The sequence below is a fragment of the Oncorhynchus masou genome, chromosome 22 (assembly GCF_036934945.1).
Source record: "Oncorhynchus masou masou isolate Uvic2021 chromosome 22, UVic_Omas_1.1, whole genome shotgun sequence".
NCBI classification, from domain to species: Eukaryota; Metazoa; Chordata; class Actinopteri; order Salmoniformes; family Salmonidae; genus Oncorhynchus; species Oncorhynchus masou.
In genome coordinates this window covers 11,710,454-11,735,383 of record NC_088233.1, presented here as the reverse complement: position 1 = coordinate 11,735,383, position 24,930 = coordinate 11,710,454, and the positions used below count along the sequence as shown (strand labels likewise).

Sequence of the window (24,930 nt, the reverse complement as noted above, 5' to 3'; positions counted from 1 at the left end):
CACTACCTTTCCGGTCCATCTCCGCTGGCCCGGTTCATCTGCTTCCTGCAGTGCCTTGATAGACTCTGGGGCGGAGGGCTGTTTTATGGACGAGACCTGGGCTCGGGAACATGACATTCCTCTCAGACAGTTAGGGGAGCCCACGGCCTTGTTCGCTTTAGATGGTAGTTCTCTCCCCAAGATTCAGCGTGAGACGCTGCCTTTAACCCTCACTGTCTCTGGTAATCATAGCGAAACCATTTCTTTTTTAATTTTTCGTTCACCTTTTACACCTGTTGTTTTGGGTCATCCCTGGCTAGTGCGCCATAACCCTTCTATTAATTGGTCTAGTAATACTATCCTATCCTGGAATGTTTCTTGTCATGTGACCTGTTTAATGTCTGCTATCCCTCCTGTTTCCTCTGTCTCTACTTCACAGGAGGAGCCTGGCGATTTGACAGGGGTGCCGGAGGAGTATCACGATCTGCGCACGGTGTTCAGTCGTTCCAAGGCCACTTCTCTCCCTCCACACCGGTCGTATGACTGTAGTATTGATCTCCTTCCGGGAACTACTCCCCCGGGGTAGATTATACTCTCTGTCGGCTCCCGAACGTAAGGCTCTCGAGGATTATTTGTCGGTTTCGCTCAACGCCGGTACCATAGTCTCCTCCTCCTCTCCCGCCGGAGCGGGGGTTTTTTTGTTCAGAAGAAGGACGGGTCCCTGCGCCCATGCGTGGATTATCGAGGGCTGAATGACATAACAGTTAAGAATCGTTATCCGCTTCCTCTTATGTCTTCAGCCTTCGAGATCCTGCACGGAGCCAGGTTTTTCACCAAATTGGACCTTCGTAACGCCTACCATCTCGTGCGCATCAGGGAGGGGGACGAGTGGAAGACGGCGTTTAACACTCCGTTAGGGCACTTTGAATACCGGGTTCTTCCTTTCGGCCTCGTTAACGCTCCAGCTGTCTTTCAGGCACTAGTTAACGACGTCCTGAGAGACATGCTGAACATTTTTGTTTTCGTTTACATGGACGATATCCTGATTTTTTCTCCGTCTCTCTCGATTCATGTTCAGCACGTGCGACGCGTCCTCCAGCGCCTTTTGGAGAACTGTCTTTATGTGAAGGCTGAGAAGTGCATTTTTCATGCCGCCTCTGTCCCTTTTCTCGGTTCCGTTATTTCCGCTGAGGGCATTAAGATGGATCCCGCTAAGGTCCAGGCTGTCATTGATTGGCCCGTTCCTAAGTCACGCGTCGAGCTGCAGCGCTTTCTGGGCTTCGCTAATTTCTATCGTCGTTTCATCCGTAATTTCGGTCAGGTGGCAGCTCCCCTCACAGCCCTTACTTCTGTTAAGACGTGCTTTAAGTGGTCCGTTTCCGCCCAGGGAGCTTTTGATCTTCTTAAGAATCGTTTTACATCCGCTCCTATTCTTGTTACACCTGACATCTCTAGACAGTTTGTTGTTGAGGTTGACGCGTCAGAGGTGGGCGTGGGAGCCATTCTTTCTCAGCGCTCTCTCTCTGACGGCAAGGTCCATCCTTGCGCGTTTTTCTCTCATCGCTTATCGCCGTCAGAACGTAACTATGATGTTGGTAATCGCGAACTGCTCGCCATCCGCTTAGCCCTAGGCGAATGGCGACAGTGGTTGGAGGGGGCGACCGTTCCTTTTGTCGTTTGGACTGACCATAGGAACCTTGAGTACATCCGTTCAGCCAAACGACTTAATGCGCGTCAGGCTCGTTGGGCTCTGTTTTTCGCTCGTTTCGAGTTTGTTATTTCTTATCGTCCGGGCTCAAAAAACACCAAGCCTGATGCTTTATCTCGTCTCTTCAGTTCTTCTGAGGTCTCCACCGACCCCGAGGGGATTCTCCCTGACGGGCGTGTTGTCGGGTTGACTGTCTGGGGAATTGAGAGGCAGGTAAAGCAAGCACTCGCTCACACTCCGTCGCCGCGAGCTTGTCCTAGGAACCTTCTGTTCGTTCCCGTTCCTACTCGTCCGGCCGTTCTTCAGTGGGCCAACTCTGCCAAGTTAGCCGGCCACCCCGGCGTTCGGGGTACGCTCGCTTCCATTCGCCAGCGTTTCTGGTGGCCCACTCGGGAACGTGACGCGCGTCGATTTGTCGCCGCTTGTTCGGTCTGCGCGCAGACTAAATCTGGGAACTCTCCTCCTGCCGGCCGTCTCAGACCGCTTCCCATTCCCTCTCGACCGTGGTCTCACATCGCTTTAGATTTTATCACCGGACTGCCTTCATCAGCGGGGAAGACAGTTATTCTTACGGTTGTCGATAGATTCTCTAAGGCGGCTCATTTCATTCCTCTCGATAAGCTCCCTTCTGCTAAGGAGACGGCTCAGATCATTATCGAGAATGTTTTCCGAATTCATGGCCTTCCGTCTGACGTCGTTTCCGACAGAGGCCCGCAGTTCACGTCTCAATTTTGGAGGGAGTTTTGCCGTTTGATTGGGGCTTCCGTCAGTCTCTCGTCCGGCTTTCATCCCCAGTCTAACGGTCAAGCCGAACGGGCCAATCAGACTGTTGGTCGCATTTTACGCAGTCTTTCTTTTCGTAACCCTGCGTCTTGGTCAGAACAGCTCCCCTGGGCAGAGTACGCCCACAACTCGCTTCCCTCGTCTGCTACCGGTCTATCCCCTTTTCAGAGTAGCCTCGGGTACCAGCCTCCGCTGTTCTCATCTCAGCTCGCCGAGTCCTGCGTCCCCTCCGCTCAGGCTTTTGTCCAGCGTTGCGAGCGCACCTGGAAGGGGGTCAGGTCGGCACTTTGCCGTAACAGGGCGCAGACTGTGAGGGCCGCTAATAAGCGTAGGACCAAGAGTCCTAGATATTGTTGCGGTCAGAGAGTATGGCTCTCCACTCAGAACCTTCCCCTTAAGACAGCTTCTCGCAAGTTGGCCCCGCGGTTCATTGGTCCGTTCCGTATTTCTCAGGTCATTAATCCTGTCGCAGTGCGACTTCTTCTCCCGCGCTATCTTCGTCGCGTTCACCCGGTCTTCCATGTCTCCTGTGTTAAGCCCGTTCTTCGCGCCCCCGCTCGTCCCTCCCCCCCCATCCTTGTCGAGGGCGCACCCATCTACAGGGTTCGTAAGATTTTGGACATGCGCCCTCGGGGCCGTGGTCATCAGTACCTAGTGGATTGGGAGGGGTACGGTCCTGAGGAGAGGAGTTGGGTTCCCTCTCGGGACGTGCTGGACCGTTCGCTGATCGATGATTTCCTCCGTTGCCGCCAGGTTTCCTCCTCGAGTGCGCCAGGAGGCGCTCGGTGAGTGGGGGGGGGGTACTGTCATGTCTTGTTATGTCTGTTCCTGTCCTTTCTTTTCACTCTGTCTCTCTCTGCTGGTCTTTTTAGGTTACCTTCTCTGTCTCTCATTCTTCAGCTGTTCTACATCTACCCTAACTAGCTCATTCACTCCTTCCCACCTGTTCTCTCTTCCCCCTCTGATTAGGTCTCTATTTCTCTCTCTGTTCCTGCTACTTTCAGTGTCTGATTCTTGTTTGTGTTTTTGATGCCAGAAGCAAGCTGTCGTCCCGTTTGCTTCCACCTTGTCCTATCCTGTCGGAGTCTGCCTGGCAGGTGCATCCTGCATTATTCTAACGTTCTTTTTGTTCCATTGACTATGTTGGAAGAGGATTTATGCCATTCCTGTTTTTCATTAAAGAACTCTGTTTTCTGTTAAAACCGCTTTTGGGTCTTCACTCAAGTACATAACAGTTGATGTTGAGGGTTACTCTTTGAAGCATTTATTTGGGCTGCAATATCTGAGGGTGGTAGCTGATTAACTTATCCTCTGCAGCAGAGGCAACTCTGGGTCTTCCTTTCCTGTGGCGGTCCTCATGAGAGCCAGTTTCATCATAGCGCTTTATGGTTTTTGCAACTGCATTTGAAGAAACTTCAAGTTCTTGAAATGTTCTGCATTGACTGACCTTCACGTCTTAAAGTAATGATGGACTTATTTGCTTATTTTAGCTGTTCTTGGTCTTTTCCCAAATAGGACTATCTTCTGCATACCACCCCCACCTTGTCACAACACAACTGATTGGCTCAAACACATTATTAAGAAGCAAAGAAATTACACAAACTAACTGTTGACAAGGCACACCTGTTAATTTAAGTGCATTCCAGGTGACTGGTTGAGAGAATGCCAAGAGTGTGCAGAGTTGTCATCAAGGCAAAAGGTGGCTATTTTGAAGAATCTGAAATATAAAATATATTTGGATTTGTTTAACACTTTTTTGCTTACTACATGATTCCATATGTGTTATTTCATAGTTTTGATGTCTTCACTATTATTCTACAATGTATAACTTAGTAAAAATAAAGATAAACCCTTGAATGAGTAGTTGTGTCCAAGCTTTTGACTGGTATTGTAAATGTCTAGTGATATATGATATGGCATATGGTGGCATATGCCTGTTTGCACATATTAAGGACAGGCAAGAAAAATAGCTGAAGGCCCATATGTTGTTCTGAAGGATTATATGCATCACTATATACAGTATGTCTTCCAATCACAAACTTTTGACTGGTACTCTATTTCTCTACTCTGTCTGCATACGTAACACGCCGCACCGTGACAAGTGTATAACTCTTGACTGACTGATAACATGAAACGATGTCTACTAGGTGTTGAATATTTTGTGTTGATGTAGTCATGGAACAGTTCTGTGACAAGCCTTTTGGGAAATGCTGGCTAAGTTAATTAGTTGTTTGGCCTACAGGTGGTTTGCTAGACATTTTACGGTCATTATTGAGAAAATGTATTGGCAGGATTGGGGAGTAACTGATTACATGCTACATGTAATCTGATTACAAAAAACGGTCATCAGTTACCTTACCAGCAAAAATATAGTAATCATATTGTGCACTATGATAGCTGTATACAGTAATGTCATAGGCTAGCTGTATACAGTAATGTCCTAGGCTAGCTGTAAGGACTTTCCTAGCTGTATACAGCACTTGGTTCATTGCCAGCAGCATAACACCCTGCCTCCCACTGCTGGCTCGCTTCCGACGCAAAGTAGGGTTGGTCCTGTCCAGTCCATGGAAGGGTGACCAGATGCTGTGGTGTTGGAGGGCCAGTAGGAGGCACCCTTTCCTCTGGTCTAAAAAATATCCCAATGCCCCAGGGCAGTGATTAGGGACATTGCCCTGTGTAGGGTGCTGTCTTTTGGATGAGACATTAAACGGGTGTCCTGACTCTCTGTGGTCACTAAAGATCCCATGGCACTTTTCGTAAGAGTAAGAGTGTTAACCCTGATGTCCTGGCTAAATTCCCAATCTGGCCTTCATACCATCATGGCCACCTAATCATCCCCAGTTTACAATTGGCTCATTCATCCCCCTCCTCTCCGCTGTAACTATTCCCCAGGTCGTTGCTGTAAATGAGAATGTGTTCTCAGTCAACGTACCTGGGAAAATAAATAGGAGTGTCCTAGGCTAGCTGTATACAGTAACACTAAGCATTGGGGTGATCTGACCACATCCTTATGTTCCCTAGACCTGTGAGAAGTGAACTTTGCCTCAGCTTCCTGTGTGGAGCAGACTGAGACATGTTTTCCTCTGGGACCACTCGCTGGTTTACAAGGCTGCTCTTGTTATGTTTATTAGTTAGTTGTGTATTTGTTTTACTTTTTTAGTAGCTAAAAATAAACTGTCCCTGGAGACTATTTTTCAGTTATGCAATGTCACAACATTTTAAGATTTTGTCCAAGATGTTTTGTTGTTGTTGTGGCTATTAACTAGTAGTTCACAAATATAGTTTTACTTTTGTTGGTTATCTTCTATTACTAACCTTAATTTGTTTTGTAATAACAGGGCTCATCTGTAAATTATTATTGGTCTCAGCATAACTCCCTGTCAAAATAAAGGTTAAATTAGAAACAAATAAAAACATGTTTTGAGTAAGGGGTGGACATTGGTCTGAAACTGAAAAAGTAAGGACATTCACAAGCACCACATTGACTACTTTACCCATGCTCTACCAAAGATTTCCACCACACAGCTTTGACCTGTTACAGTAGCTGTCTTCATCTATTGTACTTCAAACATTGTGTAGGCAAATTGCTTACGGCTAAAGGCTATCAAAACTGGTCGCCTAGAGCAGTGGGGACAAATAATAAAAGGTGCAGATTTCTGGGCGTGGTAGAAAAGATTCAGGGCATAATGTGCAGACAGGGGTATGGTGGGGTGCGGGTACAACGGAGGTAAGCCCAGGCACTGAGTGACGATAAGAGAGGTTGTATCTCTGCTGGTTATAATGGGAGGGAGGTGGGACCAAGGAGGTATCAGAGGTATGATGAGTGGAACTAGGGGCTCCATATTAAACTAAAACAATGATAACTAACCTAAACAACAGTATACAAGGAATATTGACATTTGAGAGAGACATACAGCGAGGCATAAAGTAATCACAACGGTGGAGACAACAACAGCTAATCAGCTAAAACAACAACAACAGGTAAAATGGCGATGACTGGGCAGAGAGGGTCGGTTAACTACACACAGAGGCTGAGTTCGCGGCTGGAGCCGACAGATAAACAAAGACAAACAGAATGGAGTACCACGATTAACGGACAGTTCAGCAGGCATCAGCTATGTAGCCAAGTGATCATAGGGTCCAGGTGGCAGCAATAGATGGAACAGGGAAAACGCAGAGTAGTCGCTACTACGCTCTCACGCGTGCGACACAGCGTTTAAAGTTAATAGCCCGGGGCTGGTAGAAGCGTCTGCTCCGACATCCGACGGCTGGTTGAAGGCACAGCGGATGGACTATTCGTTGGCATACCAGTCGTGATGGTGCGGCGGGGCGCCGTGTCGACAAAGGATCCAGGCCCGATGGCGAAAGAGGTATTGTAGTTGTAGTAATTTAGTTTGCTAGCCGGGAGATACGCCTGGCTCACAACTAACTGGTGCTAGCTTGGTAGCAGGGGTGATCCAGTGACAAGGTCCAGAGCTTACGGCAAGGATCCGGTGGAGTAGTGGGTTCTAGCCGTGTGTGGGTGGAGTCCGGGTGAACAACTGAGTAGGCCGGGAGGTGGGTCTCAGGGATAGCTTCGGTAATGGGTAACTCGGTGGGTGCTAGCTAGCTGTGAAGATCAGAAGTAATGGTCCTGGGTGTACGGCAGGAATCCGGCGTTGAAGTAAAGAGACAGTCCGATACTGGTAGGCTGGCGAGTATTATCCAGGCTAAATAAAAAGGGCTGGTATCTGTGCAGAAGGTAAAGGCCACTAGCAGTGGCTAACAATGACTAAATAGCTTGTTGCTAATTAACTAGTTAGCTTCTAGGTGGTTCTTGCTATGAGGTCTAAAATTTTTAAATAATAGCGGTTCCGTAACACATTGGGTGAGGCAGGTTACTGGAAGTTATAATTGAATTAAAATTGAATTATATATGCAAAAAAATACAAAAAATACAAAAGTACACGAGAGGACGAACAAAACGCATCTGCACTGATAAACAATCTTGGATTGCAATGGGTTAACAAAGAAATAGCTACTCCTATATGCTTAATTTAGAGTTATTAATGTAACTTTAGGTGTTCTACAAACATTGGGGTTTCTGTTTTGATTTTTAATACTCTGTAATTTGCATGATGCGACTCTTATGATGATTTGAAAGAGGTTGCTTGACATGAGCCATGAGCTCTGCTTTGACACTCCAATAGTCTCTCATTCACAATTTGACAAGCACTTGATAATGCCTCAAATTTCACGACGGCATCCCCTTTGAGACCTTAATGCACCCTAAAAAAATCCATGCCTTTTGCGGCCTGAAGTTCTTCATTGTGCCCTTCTTCCTGAGTGTGCTGTGCAATCCGAAGCTTCTCTCACTCACATGGCTCTTTGTCACGTGGCTGTAAGTGAAGACAGACACAACGGGGACGCAACTGCTCGCGTCCTTATCCAATTCCGATGTGCATATTGTTATCCAATTCCGATGTGCATATTGAAGATATTGGAAGAACTGTCCGCATTTACTTTTCATCAGCCAACAAGCCAACAAGAGTAGGCCTAACAAACAGCAAAAGCACTAGCCTCTGTCAATCTACTATCTCCCATAGTACAAAAGTTCACCTATTCTATTCTGTGTGAGAAATTAATATTCCAGACATAGTCTGCTTCCGGACAAGCTAAACAACTTCTTCGCCCACTTTGTGGATAACACAGTGCCACCGGGCCTGCTACCAAGGGCTGTGGGCTCTCCTTCTAATGGCCGACGTGAGTAAGACGTCTGCCGGCCCAGATGACATCCCTAACCAACACTTTTTTGGTTGCTTCATGATTCCATATGTGTTATTTCATAGTGTTGATGTCTTCACTATTATTCTACAATGTAATTTAATAGTAAAAAATAAACTGTCACATATATTTTTTATTTTCTTTGTTTTTGGGCACATGGGGAGGGTTTTCGGGGGGTAACTGACAATGAGCCCTGGTTGCTAGGGGGGTGGGAAGTGGTGAAAGACGTGGTGGGGCGGGAGTTGGGTGGTTGGATGGAGACATGTTGGATGGGTGGGGTTGGGGGAATGAGATGGAGGGTTGGGGGTGGAGGCTCACTACTTTTTGTTTATTTTCCTTTGCGTACTATGTTTATTATTACAGTACGGTTTGATGCTTTAATATGATCATAATGATCAATACTTTATGTTTACAGTGCCTTCAGAAAGTGTTCTTACCCCTTTTGACTTATTCCATATTTTGTTGTGTTACAGCCTGAAATCAAAATGGATTAAATCTATTTTTACCCTCACCCATCTACACATAATAGCCCATAATGACAAAGTGAAAACATGTTTTTAGAATGTTTGCAAATGTATTGAAAATGGAATACAGATATATCTTGTTAACATAAGTATTCACACCCCTGAGTAAATACATGTCTTTCTGGATACGTCTCTAAGAGCTTTGCAGAGCTGGATTGTACAATATTTGCACATTATTATTTTTTAACTTCTTCAAGCTCTGTCAAATTGGTTGTTGATCATTGCTAGACAACCATTTTCAAGTTTTGCCATAGATTTTCAAGCTGATTGGAATCTAAACTGTAACTATGCCACTCAGGAACATTCAATTTCATCTTGGTAAGCAACTCCAGTGTATATTTGGCTTTGTGTTTTAGATTATTGTCCTGCTGAAAGGTGAATTTGTCTCCCGGGGGTCTGTTTGAAAGCAGACTGAAGCAGGTTTTCCTCTAGGATTTTGCCTGTGCTTAGCTTTATTCCGTTTCTTTTTATCCTAAAAAAAACTCCCTTGTCCTTGCCGATGACAATCATACCCTTAACATGATGCAGCTACCACCTTGCTTGAAAATATGAAGAGTGGTACTCAGTAATGTGTTGTGTTGGGATTTGCCCCAAACATAACACTTTGTATTCAGGCACATTTGTTTTGCAGTTTTACTTTAGTGATTTATTGCAAACAGGATGCATGTTTTGGAATATTTTTTGTATGTACAGGCTTCCTTCTTTTCACTCTGTCATTTAGGTTAGTATTGTGGAGTAACTACGATGTTGTTGATCCATCCTCAGTTTTCTCCTATCACAGCCATTAAACTGTGAAACTTTTAAAGTCGCCATGGGCCTCATGGTGAACTCCCTGTGTGGTTTCCTTCGTCTCCGGCAACTTAGTTAGGAAAGATGCCTGCATCTTTGTAGTGACTGGGTGTATTAATACACCATCCAAAGTGTAATTAATGACTTAACCATGTTCAAAGGAATGTTCAATGTCTGCTTTAAAAAAAAACATGAATCTACCAGTACGTCCCCTTCTCTGTGTGGCATTGGAAAACCTCCCTGGTCTTGTGGTTGAATCTGTGTTTGAAATTCATTGCTTGACTGAGGGACCTTATAGATATTTGGTCTGTATGTGTGGGGTATAGGGATGAGGTAGTCATTCAAAAATCACGTAGAACACTATTATTGCACACAGAGTCAGTCCATGAAACTTATTATTTGACTTGTTAGGCAGATGTTTACTCCTGAACTTATTTAGGCTTGTCATAACAAAGGGCTTGAATACTTTTTGACTCAAGATATTTCAGCTTTTAATTTTTTGTTAATTTATACAAGTTTCTAAAAACATTGTAGTTCACATGGCTGAAAACCTTGGGATAAGACAAAATGCCTTCGGTTGCCTTGGGTTCTTGAGAGTAAGCCTGCTACTAGCTAGCTACCAGATGCGCAGAAACTTAAGTACTTTGGACTGGGTTTAAGAACTCGGAGATTAGGCTGAAAAATATGTTAGCATTGACAGAAATGCTACAAAAAGTTAGTGCAATGCTGATTCTCTAATCTCGTTTTAATCATACGCCAAAAATTTGAGCTAGGTGGTTGCAAGACATTTCATTTTTTCCTAACGAAAAATCCTGTATATGGTTCTTGGTACCAGCTGAACGTATCATGACCAGATGCAGTGTGTTATGTTACTCCAATAATGGAGTTATTGGAGTTAAACAATATGACACCATTGACATTGGTGTCATATTGGCTTAGATGTGATGGTAGGAAGATTTGAATTTATCATTGAGCATCAATCAACTCCTACTTATTGTGGGGGCCGTCCACCCCCCCACCTGTTGGAATTTACTTAAAATGTCACTTGATAACACAAGCAGAGAGTTCAGGGTAGTGCTCTTTAATGCACAAAAGGCAAACATAAGCCACCCCACGAAAACACAGGGCAACACAGAAACAAATGCCCCAAACACGGGAACTAAAACTGTCCAGCAAAAAAGCCACGAACAGGAAAACACGTTAACCTCTAACATGCACACTAGTCACACAAACAATCCTGCACAAAGAGCAGGCGGGCCGGCTGGCTAATAAAGCCCAACTAATCACCAAATAAACAACAGGTGTAACCAATAAACAGACAAGGAGGGGGAGGAAAGAATCAGTGGCAGCTAGTAGGCCGGTTACGACGACCGCCGAGCCCCACCTGAACGGGAAGGGGAGCCAGCTTCGGTAGGAGTCGTGACAACAAGTACCAATTGACATTGTTAATCACTGTAATATTTTGTGTAGATGGTTCTATTACTCTAACTGATCTTGTGAATATACACAGCATTAGAAGTGCTTCATCCCCGTTGTTCAACAGCGCGTATCCAGTGCCACATCTGAAGTGGTCCACCTTCGCTGTGTTGCGATGACACAATCTCTCACTGAGGGCCCTCTCAGGGGAATGTTTGTATTGGTTTGGCCAATGTTTACATTCTAATGAAATGTAACGTAGCTTAACCTTGACCTCGGAATGACTAGCAGACCCCGAAGAAGATGGGAATATCTCTTATACCTATGATATGTAATGAGAGATTGGGAAATGAGAGGGCACCTTGTCGCATTCAGATCAAGTCTAATATTAGCTACTTGGCATCTCAGACTCTCAGACTCTTCTCAAGTAACAAGTACTAGGTCTTGTAGCAGGGAGACTTTGGGCTTGGTTCAACGCGGTGACAGAGAGAGCGGGAGAGAGAAAGAGCTGCGTTTGATAGCAGTAGTATGTGGCAGCGCTCGCCTAGTGATGGGAAGATGGCTGGAGAAACACCAGAGAGCTCAGGGACTTCACTGCTTCATGACGCAGAGGCTGCACCTCGCAAGCCCAGGCACTTCTTAAAGGATGTGATATTTCATGGCAAATTTCAAGTGAGTAGAATGACAAAGCTACAGTATGTATGGATTTACATAATGTGTTTACATACTCGGAGACTGAGACTAACTATCTCAGGGGGAAATCTTCATCACATAACAGTTTGCTATATGTTTTTATAGTAAAGAAAGGTTTGGCAGTTATTTCACTTGCTTAGCCTTTTGATTTGATTGATTTGTTGGAAAATAATAGGTGGAGGTCAGAATAGTGTTTGTTTAGTTTAAATGTAGTTGAAAAACCTACTTACACATCAAGTGGGTTGAGTAATAGCCTGAATATGTTTTTCAACTACATTTACAATATTTGCCTATTGTTAATCCATTCTTTGTAACTTTTTTTGTAAGGTTTTTATCTCAATATAGTTGAGAAATGGCTTGACCTGGTTTGACAGTTTGTAGAGAGATAATTATCATGTAGGCTAATTACAGAACAAGTATCTACTGTAGACATCTGACACGTTGTACTGTCTTGTTCCCAGGCATGGAGTTAGACTCAGCACATAGGGGGCGGGGCGTTCTCGAGGGGCCCGTCTGACCAAATGAATTGCTGATCGGGCCTATCATAAATGCAAATTGCAAATTAGGATGTTAGGCAGTCAGCCGCTAAAAATAAATGTGACCAGTCATGCTCATCAGTCTATAGGGAATCAAATCGGCTTGTGTGTATTTTCATACAGAGCCCAGTTTGAGCGGAATATCACGTGTTGCGCAGTGACAGATCACTCTCACAGCACATCAAATCAAATTTTATTTGTCACATGCGCCGAAAACAACAGGTGTAGACTTTACCATGATATTCTTACTTACAAACCCAGCACCAACAATGCAGTTCAAGAAATAGAGTTATAAAATAATCTAAAGTAAAAAAAATATATAAAAAGTAGAACAATAAAATAACAGTACCGAGGTTATATACAGGGGGTACCGGTACCGAGTCAATGTGCGGGGGTACAGGTTAGTCGAGGTAATTTGTACATGTAGGTAGGGGTAAAGTGACTATGCATAGAAAATAAACAGCGAGTAGCAGCAGTGTAAAAACAAATGTCAATGTAAATAGTCCAGGTGGCCATTTTGATTAATTTTTCAGCAGTCTTATGGCTTGCGGGTAGAAGCTGACCTTTTACGGCTAGGGGTTCCGCTAGCGGAACGTTTCGATAACATCCGGTGAAATGGCATAGCGCGAAATTCAAAAATAATATTTGAAAAATGTCACTTTCATACATTCACAAGTGCAAAACACCAAATTAAAGCTTAACTTCTTGTTAATCTAGCCACTGTGTCAGTTTTCTAAAAGGCTTTACGTCGAAAGTAAACCATGCTATTATCTGAGGACAGCACCCGATCAAACAAACACATGACAATCATAATTCAACCTGTCAAGCGCGACACAAAACTCAGAAATAACGATATAATTCATGCCTTACCTTTGAAGATCTTCTTCTGTTGGCACTCCAATATGTCCCATAAACATCATAAATGGTCCTTTTGTTCGATAAATTCCGCCGTTATAGCTCCAAAATGTATTTGGCGCGTTTGACTCAGTTCCAAACACCAGTTTCAACTCAAGCAACATGACTACAAAATATCTAATAAGTTACCTGTAATCTTGATCCAAACACTTCAAAAACCTTTCCTAATACAACTTTCGGTATTTTTTTGCGTAAATAATAGATACAATTTAAGATGGGATACACTGCCTTCAATAGCGGATAAAAACAAAGTGGAGCGAGCTTTCAGGTCATGCGCCCCAACCACAACAGTATACTAGACTCGACCCTCATTCTGAACAGCCCTACTTCTTCATTTCTAAAAGGAAAAACATCTACCAATTTCTAAAGACTGTTGACATCCAGTGGAAGCGATAGGAACTGCATGCAAGTGCCTTAGAAATCTAGATCCACATAGAAACCTAATTGAAAACACCTCAAAAAAAGAAATCCTGGATGGTTTGCCCTCTGGGTTTTCCCTGCCAAATAAGTTATGTTATTATCACAGACATTGTTTTAACAGTTTTAGAAACTTTAGAGGGTTTTCTATCGAAATCTACCAATTATGTGCATATCCTATCTTCTGGGCCTGAGTAGCAGGCAGTTTACTTTGGGCGTGCTTTTCATCCGGACGTGAAAATACCGCCCCCTAGCCCGAAGAGGTTTTAAGGAGCCTTTTGGACTTAGACTTGGCGCTCCGGTACCGCTTTCCATGCGATAGCAGAGAGAACAGTTTATGATTTGGTTGACTGGAGTCTTTGACAATTTATGGGGCCTTCCTCTGACACCGCCTAGTTTATAGGCTCTGGATGGCAGGAAGCTTGATCCCAGTGATGTACTGGGCAATACACACTATCCTCGGGTAGCACCTTACAGTCAGATGCCGAGCAGTTGTCATGGTTGCCATGGTTGCCATGGTGAGGCTGTAAAACCTTTTGAGGATCTGGGGACCCATGACAAATATTTTCAGTCTCCTGAGGGGGAAAGTGTCAGGTCTCTGACCTCCTCCCTATAGGCTGTCTCATCGTTGCCGGTGATCAGGCCTACCACTGTTGTGTTGTCAGCAAACTTCATGATGGTTTTGGAGTCGTGCTTGGCCATGCAGTCGTGGATGAACAGGAAGTACAGGAGGGGACTAAGAACGCACCCCTGAGGGGTCCCCGTGTTGAGGGTCAAACATGTGTTCTGATAAGCCCACTCATTGCGCAACATTTCTACATGCAACAGATATCCACTGTTAAAAAGAGGCTATTTATTTCTCAACTCCTCTTAATATTAAGCAACTGCCATTTGAGTGCAGGTATATGGTAGGCTGTCATCAGCAACCTTGCAGTCTGAACTGGAGGCAGTCTGCATGTTGAAAACATATACTGTAGGCCTACTTAATAGTTTGAAACCTGGAAGTTTTACTTCATAGCCTATTACGAGGCATGTCTTACCTTGCTTCAAAGAAGCAAAAAGCCAAAACCTGACCATAGACAGTTTTGTTTTTCAAAAGAATCTGCAGGATCTTACATCCATGGCTGCACCCATGGCCCGCCCTCTGCTAGCTCTGCTTCAGCGTGTCCCACATTACACATGCAGCTCTGTGAAGAATTGAACTATGCACAAGAAAGGTGTGTATGTGTGTTTGTGAAAAGTAGACCTTTTTGGGTACGTAAACAAAAACAAACTAATTTATGACACGCAGTCCCAATCCTCGTTTGGTGGGCTAGCTGCCACAGAGAACTTAACTATTTGGTCATGGAAGCAGCGATAGAGGAGAGTAGGGTAATTTGAACCAAAAGGCTACATTGAGCCCCCTTGCTTTTAGGAAACATACACAAAATATATTATTTTACCAAATATTTAGGTAGAGGTCATCATTTCATGGCAAATGTGAAGGTAGAAACCACATGGAAAAAGGGGTAAGCAAGTTAAGTCCCCAAAAATAATTTTCACCAAGTCAAGAACATTTATTGTGTTAGAGGTTTCGTGCTGCTTGTATCTAAACCAAAGTAGAAAATTTTAATATTGTTCTATACTTCTGTTGGAGTATCTATAACCTTCAATATGAGGTCCTAAACCTAGCATGAAAGTGCATCCTTGAAGCTGTGTGGGCTAATATAGTCAGAATGTTTGCCTTGGGGTAAGTTGAGTCAATGACCACGGAGTAAGTTGAGTCAATGACCACGGAGTAAGTTGAGTCAATGACCACGGAGTAAGTTGAGTCAATGAACACGGAGTAAGTTGAGTCAATGACCACGGAGTAAGTTGAGTCAATGACCACGGAGTAAGTTGAGTCAATGACCACGGAGTAATTTGAGTCAATGACCACGGACTAAGTTGAGTCAATGACCACGGAGTAAGTTGAGCCAATGACCACGGAGTAAGTTGAGTCAATGACCACGGAGTAATTTGAGTCAATGACCACGGACTAAGTTGAGCCAATGGTTGAGCCAATGTCAAGTTGTGCATATTGAAGTGTTTTCTTCCCAGGCGTAATGCAAGGCATTATCGCTGTGATATGAGGTAACAACAGGGCCTGGCCTATGTTAAAAGTGTTTGTTAGGTGTTTAGCCTATGTTAAAAGATGCTTAAAGTTATTAAAAAACAAAACTGTAATATTTACATGAATTCTGATTATTTCCAGGGACACACAACATCCTGAAATATACACTGGGTGGACAAACCATTAGGAACACCTGCTCTTTCAATGACATAGACTGACCAGGTGAATCCAGGTGAAAGCTATAATCCCTTATTGATGTCACTTGTTTAAATCCACTTCAATCTGTGTAGATGAAGGAGAGGATAGATGTTAATTAAAGAAGGATTTTTAAGCCTTGAGACAATTGAGGCATGGATTGTGTATTTGTACCATTCAGAGAGTGAAGGGCAAGACAAAATATTTAAGTGACTTTGAATGGGGTATGGCAGTAGGTGCCAAGCACAGCGGTTTGAGAGTGTCAATAACTGTAACCCTGCTGGGTTTTGCATGCCCAACAGTTTCCGTGTGTATCAAGAATCGTCCACAACCCAAAGGACATCCAGCCAACTTGAAACAGTGGGAAGCATTGGAGCCAACATGGGCCAGCATCCCTGTGGAATGCTTTCAACATCTTGTAGAGTCCATGCCCTGACGACTTGAGGCTGTTCTGAGGGCAAATGGGGGTGCAACTCAATATGAGGAAGGTGTTCCTAATATGTTCTACTCTCAGTGTATCAAATAAACAAAATTTGGTCACATCCATGTGTTTATCAGATGTTATTGCGGTGGTAGCGAAATGCTTGTGAAAAAAACTATGTTTCCTAAGAGCTAGAAGCGAGGCAGCCATCTCTGTTGCCGCCATTTTTAATTTTTTGTATAATGTCTTTGTTGAAAGAATACTATATTTCCCTTGACGGATTGATACTGAATGTCTCAACTTACTCCACTCTCCCCATAACCTCACATAACCCACATCAGTAGTGAGTGCCTCCTAAAATCTTCCCAGTCAGTGTTACAAATGGAACAGTGTCTTAGATTTTCATCATTTATTTGACCTTTATTTAACGAGGCAAGTCTGTTAAGAACACATTCTTATTTGCAATGACGGCCTCCCCCGGCCAAACCCTAACCCGGACGACACTGGGCCAATTGTGCACTGCCCTATGGGACTCCCAATCACGGCCGGTTGTGATACAGCCTGGAATCAAACCAAGGTCTGTAGTGATGCCTCCAACACTGAGATGCCATGCCTTAGACCGCTGCGCAACTCAGGAGCATGTGAGGTAGAGTATGGAATTGGGTGGAATTGTCAAATTAGGTCATTGAATTAAGTGATTGTATTAATGTGGGGCGGGCCACAATGATTAAAAATAGAAAATCAGTTGGGTCAGTCAGTGCTATCAAAATAGTCTGCAGGATTATTGGACAATATTATTACAGCTGATAAGTCATCAAACCAATCCAGATCGCTAAAGATCACAGTCAGTCAGCCTTGCTCACCCAAACACAAGAAACACCCACATGTCTGCACACACACAAGCAATCATCAATCGTTTTTGCACTCTTACCTGAAATAAGCTACTGTAGTTCAGGAAGGCCTTAACATTGCTCCATGTAACTGCCATTTGGGTAAATAATAGTATATGTTGATAGTGGCAGATAGCATTATAATGCAGTTCTTCATCAGCCTATAACACATAAAATCAAATATTTGTTTCTATAATTTCATAGGTGATGTTCCAGAGATAACCCCGTTGGGTGTGTCTAATGATAATACTGACTATTGGACCACCAGGTCAGGAATAAGCAGAGAGTTTTGGTCACTCAAACATTAATGGTCAAACAAGCTTGGATTTCAGCATTTGTTATATCCCTCTGAAAACCTGCCATATACTGTTCATATCCAACTGAAACCGGATCAACCATGAGTATATCAACCATGAGTATGTCATGCATGTTGTTATAATCATGACACAAATATCCAAGTGGATATATAGGAATTTTGATTATTTGTGTAAAAAAATGTACATGTTATAATGGCCATACAAGACGCCTTATTTTAAACAAGCCACAGTATAAGATTGCAATTCTATGTGATGAAGAGCTTTCTCTCAATAGTTTAATATTTTCTGGTTTGCAGGGAAACAGTAGATGAGAAATCTGGCATATTACACTATTGTCAAAATCCTATATTTATTTCAATATTTTATTCTCCATTTGTTCTCTGATTGTTATGATTATAAAATGTATTTCGACCTTCTCTGCTGTGATATATGTTCAGGAAAATCCTATTGAATTTCGTTGAATAATAGAGTTTAACAATATAACTATAGACACCTTTCATATAAATGAATGATATATCATAAAACATAGCAGCAGGAATATTTGTTTAATTGTTTGTACACACACAGAGTAGCAACACAAGCCTTTTTTTGGATATAAAAATGTTAAATACATGTTTTTAAGTAAATAGTTAACCCAAGAATTATCAATACTGGTTGCCTTGCAAATCAGCATTCGGGTTCTAAGTCACTGAGAGTGATCACTTCAACTCAATTCCTTAGGAGCCCTATTGGGACTAGCTTGACCCCACCTTGACCCCTGTAGTCTAACTGGCTCATTAACCATGCTGTGCCTCTCACGACAAATGGCAAAAGCTGCACAGCACACACACATACACACATGCACATGATTCAGCTAGGCAGCTAGCCCAAGCAGCCCTCTAATGCACAGCCCTCCCCTCTCTCCCCAGCTCCTGAATTGCCTGACACCTGAGGAGAACACAGGATGTCAGCATGGCCTGTACTTCCAGGACGGAGAGAGGCGGGTGGACTACATCCTCACCTACCACATCAAAAAGCCCAGCAGCTCACGCTCCAACCGACAGTCCTCCCGCTTCACTGACAACGCCTTTACACGGAGCCTCCGCCGTGGGACAGCCAGGCTGGGACGAGCGCCACCCCCTCAGCCCAGAGGTGACCCGGAGGTGGCCTCCCAAGACCACAGCATGGACTACCACGTGGACGACAAGCGCCTCCACCGGGAGGAGTTTGAGGGCAACCTGAGGGATATGGGCATGGAGCTGGAGAAGGATGAGGATGTGAGTTGCTTCTCTACGGCTTCTCTGTTCTGTTCTTTTTGACCAAACACACAATATTATCAGCAATGTCCAGTCATGTCTAGCGTTAGCTATGAGTTAGCTTAGGGCAGAGAGGGGAGAGTATTCCACACAACACAACACTGCTGCACCTCTACAGTCTTTGTTTTCCAGCTGGCTGGTGGATCAGGGGTATTTTTGTCTTTGGGCTTAGGTCAGCCAGTTTGCCTTGAGCCCCCACCATGTAACAGTATACAAAAGATACATTGTACTTTGGTACAGCACCAGCTGAAACCGGCCTATAGAGGGCTAGCAGGACTTGCAGCAGTAACCAGGGTAACTGGGGTAACCCGGGGTAACCTTCTAACCTGCTTGGTTTGTTTGTTTGTTGGATTTACAGTGCCTTGCAATAGTTTTCAACCCCCTTGGCGTTTTTCATATTTTGTTGCATTACAACCTGTGATTAAAATATATTTTTATTTGGATTTCATGTAATTGACATACACAAAATAGTCCAAATTGGTGAAGTGAAATGAAAAAAATCATTTTTTTCCCAAAAAATTAAAAAATCAATCAATGGAAAAGTGGTGTGTGCATATATATTCACCCCTTTGCTATGAAGCCCCTAAATAAGATCTAATAGGAAAAATGCCAAGGGGGTGAGTACTTTCACAAGCCACTGTATCCTGGTCCAATTTGGGTCCTGAGGAAAAACCATTTGAGAACCATTGGTGTAGACTCTAGAGACTACCCTGATTACCCCTTCAAAGTAGGAGGTTACATATGTAAATAAAAACTGACTGGTCCTTGGTTACAATAATCAAATCAGATTGTGATGTCATGATCTAGGCCAAAATCACCATCCCACCTGAACAGGCTGGGAATTCCAGAACAGCTCTTATACAACATGGACATTATCCAAATGTTCACAGTTTTAGTTTCATTTCGACCTCATAGAGTGAAAATAATCATAAAAAAATAGGGAAATCTCGTTTTTAACTGCACTTTAAACATTACATAATTAGTACCAGTGTTATGCTTTATTTTTCTTGTTCAAAGCCAATGCATTTTGAATTCAAAATCACTGATCAGGATCAGAAGATGAATCTCTTGTAAAAAAACAATAAAAAAAAAATCATTTTAAAGTATGGCAGCCGTTGAATCAACTTGTTGGATTAGATGTCATGAGAGTGAATGGATAAAGGAAACCCCTGTGTAGTTCTAGTAGTAGTCTTGTGGTGCATTGACCAACAGTAACCTGTCATGGACAGGACCTGAGGATGTCATGAGGGTGAAGTCCAGTAATATGAGACTAAGTCGGTCCAAGTGCTGAGGATGGCAAGATGACAGCTGCCATGGTAGATCTCTTTACCAAGTCAGGGACAGGCAGGGCAGGGCTCTGTGGAAGGATCACACCATGCACAGACACACACAAACACACATCCACACACACGCACAATCATACACACAGCGCCAGGCAACTAATGTGTGGCAATGCCAGCTGGAAGATCACTCAGAATACCTTGACTGTACTCTTTAAGAGCAGTACAAACACTCACCAACTCTCACACATACAGAGTGTTTTCATGTTTTCAATGAAGTGTGTGAGAAAGAGAGATGTAAATGACGTCATATGTCTAGTATTTTTGTGGACTTTTGTTACAAGGCAGGGTACCTGTGAGATTTGGTTCTGGGTGCCATTCACTCACTGTGTTATAAATCATCTGGGTATAATTTTCCATTTTGTCCCGAAATTGCATTCAAGCCATCATTCTATTATCAAAGTGTTTCCCATGTGGTTATCGTGTCAGACTGTTCACTGTGGAGGAAGACATACAGAATAATCTCTGTCTTATGATCTTAGCGGAGAGAGGGGAGTAATGTTTAGGTATTTTATCATTTCCTCTCATCGTCTGTCCATTGTGGAGTTCGTTGATTAAAATAGGCGCCCTCAGTATTATAGATCATTAAAGTGTTGTTGACTATACTAATCTGTCTATTGAGGACATTTAAGTGGGAGTAATTCACATCTGTATCTAATAGAGGGAGGGACACTGGGACGGGACTGAAGTAGGAAGGAAGGAAGCAGAGGTGGTGATGGGATGTGGATGAGTGTCAATGTTTGGGATTCAAACAGTGATGTGATTAATGCAAAATTCTGCTAGGAAACCCATATGAACTAACCTTGACCCTCTATGTTTCGAGAACATTCTAGTTTCTGATTCTAAAACCAGAATGCAATGTGATGTCTGACAGTGCAAGACTACATTATAGTTGACTGGATGTCTTTTAGATCTGCACGCCTAAATTCAATACTTGTTGCAGCATCACTTGTTATTAATATTTGTTGGGCCAAAGAAAACTAGTATAAATGAAGTAGGACCTGCACACACGACCTGCTCCACCGCGTACCTTTAGTTAGGCTAGTTACACAACCACATTTTGATCCAAGCCTGCCTCTATCAAAACCTCTAACTGTGTCCATGAGGGCTCTGTGTGTTTTACAATGTGGTGGTGGGAACAGGATACATGATACAGTCTCACAAATGAGCTGCTGCATTCCTAAATCACTTCTGATTAAATGCTGCTCTGAGTACTCAAACTGATTCAGCCTATAGATAGCACTGACACCACCGCGTCCTGAGTTGTTGAGAATGTCACTCCTAATGTTTCAGACATGGTGACATTTGTCGCTTGACATACAGTACACAGCACAGAGGCCAAGGTACTTTTATAAGATGTTATGCAAAGACTGATGATCTGTATCAACAACAAACATGATGCTGGCTGATAGATGATAGAACGTGACAAAGGCTGTTAAGACAGTCGGTTGTTCAAGGGATTGAGATCAAAGTTAGAGACTGTGTTTTGTTTAAGATTCTGCGTCCCTTGTTACTAATGATGCTTGTCTTAGCTCTATTGAAGACAATACAAACTGAGATAGCCCGTAACAGGGGGTTGTTTAGAATTTGAGATCAAGTTAGAGGCCATCCGCTGCTAGCCATGCTTGTCTTCTCACAGGAGGAGCTGCAGATTGGAACAGATGCTCTGTGCTGTACCATGTCAGTGGGTGAATGAGCATCTCAGTAACCACTGATTCCATGTAAATGATATCATGGGGGTCATATCTGGGTAACTGGGTGACAGCAGCATCAAAGCCTTCACAGTGAATCCCTCCTGTGTTGATGTTGTTCAACATACAGTACTGTGGAATACTATTTGTGTCGGTACTAGTTTGAACTTTTTTGTCATTGTCCTGGGTTCAAATGCTTACGTTATCATTGTAATGATGATGACGTGTTTCTATAGAAGGCTGATTCTTCTCATGATTTCCCATGGTGTCTCTTTGTCTCTGTGCCATACTGTAAGTAGCCTTCAGTTCCCAGACATTGTTTTGATTGAACTGACTATAGAAGAGGGATTTGTTTGGAGACCGTTGTTTACCCAACTGTCATCCAGATGAATGTATTGCTTTCCTTAAAGACAAGAGATAAACACATGCATTTCTTTCATTCTTTTAGTTTGTTGCCTTTATACATACCTCGAATGTTGATGCTGTCATGTCATATACTGTTGTTGGTCTAGCATAAAAAGGGACATTATAGCCAAAGGGCTGGGCATTCAGTACTTGCCAACCAAACCTTAAACTTCCATTTTGTTGTTCAAAAAATGACGTTTATTTCATGAAATGAATCGTTTTTTTGTTTATTTCAGACTAAAACTCCAGGTGTGGGCTTTGTGAAGATTCATGCTCCATGGCATGTGCTCTGTCGAGAGGCAGAGTTCATGAAGCTCAAGATGCCCACGAAAAAAGTAAGTTAACTGTTGAATGATATGTAACGGTTACAAGCTTCTCCAATGAGCTTTGAGAGGGAGGTGAGAACCAGAGGGAACAAGGACAAAGGAAGCAAGGACAGAGGAAGCAAGGACAGAGGAAACAAGGACAGAGGAATCAAGGTTTTGACAGCTAGTAACGTTTTCAGACACAGACCTGATGGTTGCCATTCTCATTCTCTCTGACCTGTTTGTGCCCTGGTTAACCTCCTGGGCACAAACATGTATATCAATAACACATATGGAATCATGTAGTATATGAATGTATATCTATATATTGTACACTATATATACAAAAGTTTTTGGACACCCCTTCAAATTAGTGAATTCAAATCAAAGTTTATTTGTCACGTGCGCCGAATACAACAGATGTAGACCTTACAGTGAAATGCTGAATACAACAGATGTAGACCTTACAGTGAAATGCTGAATACAACAGGTGTAGACCTTACAGTGAAATGCTGAATACAACAGGTGTAGACCTTACAGTGAAATGCTGAATACAACAGGTGTAGACCTTACAGTGAAATGCTGAATACAACAGGTGTAGACCTTACAGTGAAATGCTGAATACAACAGGTGTAGACCTTACAGTGAAATGCTGAATACAACAGGTGTAGACCTTACAGTGAAATGCTGAATACAACAGATGTAGACCTTACAGTGAAATGCTGAATACAACAGGTGTAGACCTTACAGTGAAATGCTGAATACAACAGATGTAGACCTTACAGTGAAATGCTGAATACAACAGGTGTAGACCTTACAGTGAAATGCTGAATACAACAGGTGTAGACCTTACAGTGAAATGCTGAATACAACAGGTGTAGACCTTACAGTGAAATGCTGAATACAACAGATGTAGACCTTACAGTGAAATGCTGAATACAACAGATGTAGACCTTACAGTGAAATGCTGAATACAACAGATGTAGACCTTACAATGAAATGCTGAATACAACAGGTGTAGTAGACCTTACAGTGAAATGCTTATTTACAGGCTCTAACCAATAGCGCAAACAAGGTATTATGTGAACAACAGGTAAGTAAAGAAATAAAAACAACAGTAAAATAACAGTGAAAAATAACAGTAGCGAGGCTATAAAAGTAGTGAGGCTATATACAGTAGCGAGGCTATAAAAGTAGTGAGGCTATATACAGTAGCAAGGCTATAAAAGTAGTGAGGCTATATACAGTAGCGAGGCTATATACAGTAGCGAGGCTATATACAGTAGTGAGGCTATATACAGTAGCGAGGCTATAAAAGTAGCGAGGCTCCATACAGACACCGGTTAGTCGGGCTGATTGAGGTAGTATGTACATGTAGATATGGTTAAAGTGACTATGCATATATGATAAACAGAGAGTAGCAGTAGAGTAAAAGAGGGGTTGGCGGGTGGCAGGACACAATGCAGATTGCCCAGTTAGCCAATGTGTGGGAGCACTGGTTGGTCGGGCCAATTGAGGTAGTATGTACATATGTACATGAATGTATAGTTAAAGTGACTGCGCATATATGATGAACAGAGAATAGCAGCAGCGTAAAAGAGGGGGAGGCACACAATGAAAATAGTCTGGGTAGCCATTTGATTACCTGTTCAGGAGTCTTATGGATTGGGGGTAAAAACTGTTGAGAAGCCTTCCGGTACCGCTTGCCATGCGGTAGTAGAGAGAACAGCCCATGCCTGGGGTGGCTGGGGTCTTTGACAATTGTTAGGGCCTTTCTCTGACACCGCCTGGTGTAGAGGTCCTGGAAGGCAGGCAGCTTAGCCATAGTGATGTACTGGGTCTTACGCACTACCCTCTGTAGTGCATTACGGAGGCCGAGAAATTGCCGTACCAGGCAGTGATGCAACCGGTCAGGATGATATTGTAGTTCTATAAACTGAAGGTATATCTTTATATTGTAGTTCTATAAACTGAAGGTATGTCTTTATATTGTAGTTCTATAAACTGAAGGTATATATCTAGATATTGTAGTTCTATAAACTGAAGTTATATCTAGATATTGTAGTTCTATAAACTGAAGGTATATCTAGATATTGTAGTTCTATAAACTGATGGTATATCTTTATATTGTAGGTATATAAACTGACGGTATATCTAGATATTCTAGTTCTATAAACTGAAGGTATATATAAATATTGTAGTTCTATAAACTGAAGGTATATCTAGATATTGTAGTTCTATAAACTGAAGGTATATCTTTATATTGTAGGTATATAAACTGAAGGTACAGCTAGATATTGTAGTTCTATAAACTGACGGTATATCTAGATATTGTAGTTCTATAAACTGAAGGTATATCTTTATATTGTAGGTATATATCCTGAAGGTATATCTAGATATTGTAGTTCTATAAACTGAAGGTATATCAAGATATTGTAGTTCTATAAACTGAAGGT

General features: G+C 42.8%; 1 protein-coding gene across 3 annotated transcripts in view; it reads left to right on the top strand.

Moving 5' to 3' along the window:
- Window positions 1-24,930, top strand: part of LOC135509013 (anoctamin-1-like) — a 132,468-nt gene that overhangs the window by 25,149 nt on the left and 82,389 nt on the right. For all 3 annotated transcript variants that reach the window (XM_064929298.1, XM_064929300.1, XM_064929299.1), the window contains exons 3-4: window positions 18,347-18,694; window positions 22,406-22,504. In XM_064929298.1, coding sequence (XP_064785370.1) covers window positions 18,347-18,694; window positions 22,406-22,504 — 447 coding nt within the window. The remainder of the gene's footprint in view (window positions 1-18,346; window positions 18,695-22,405; window positions 22,505-24,930) is intronic.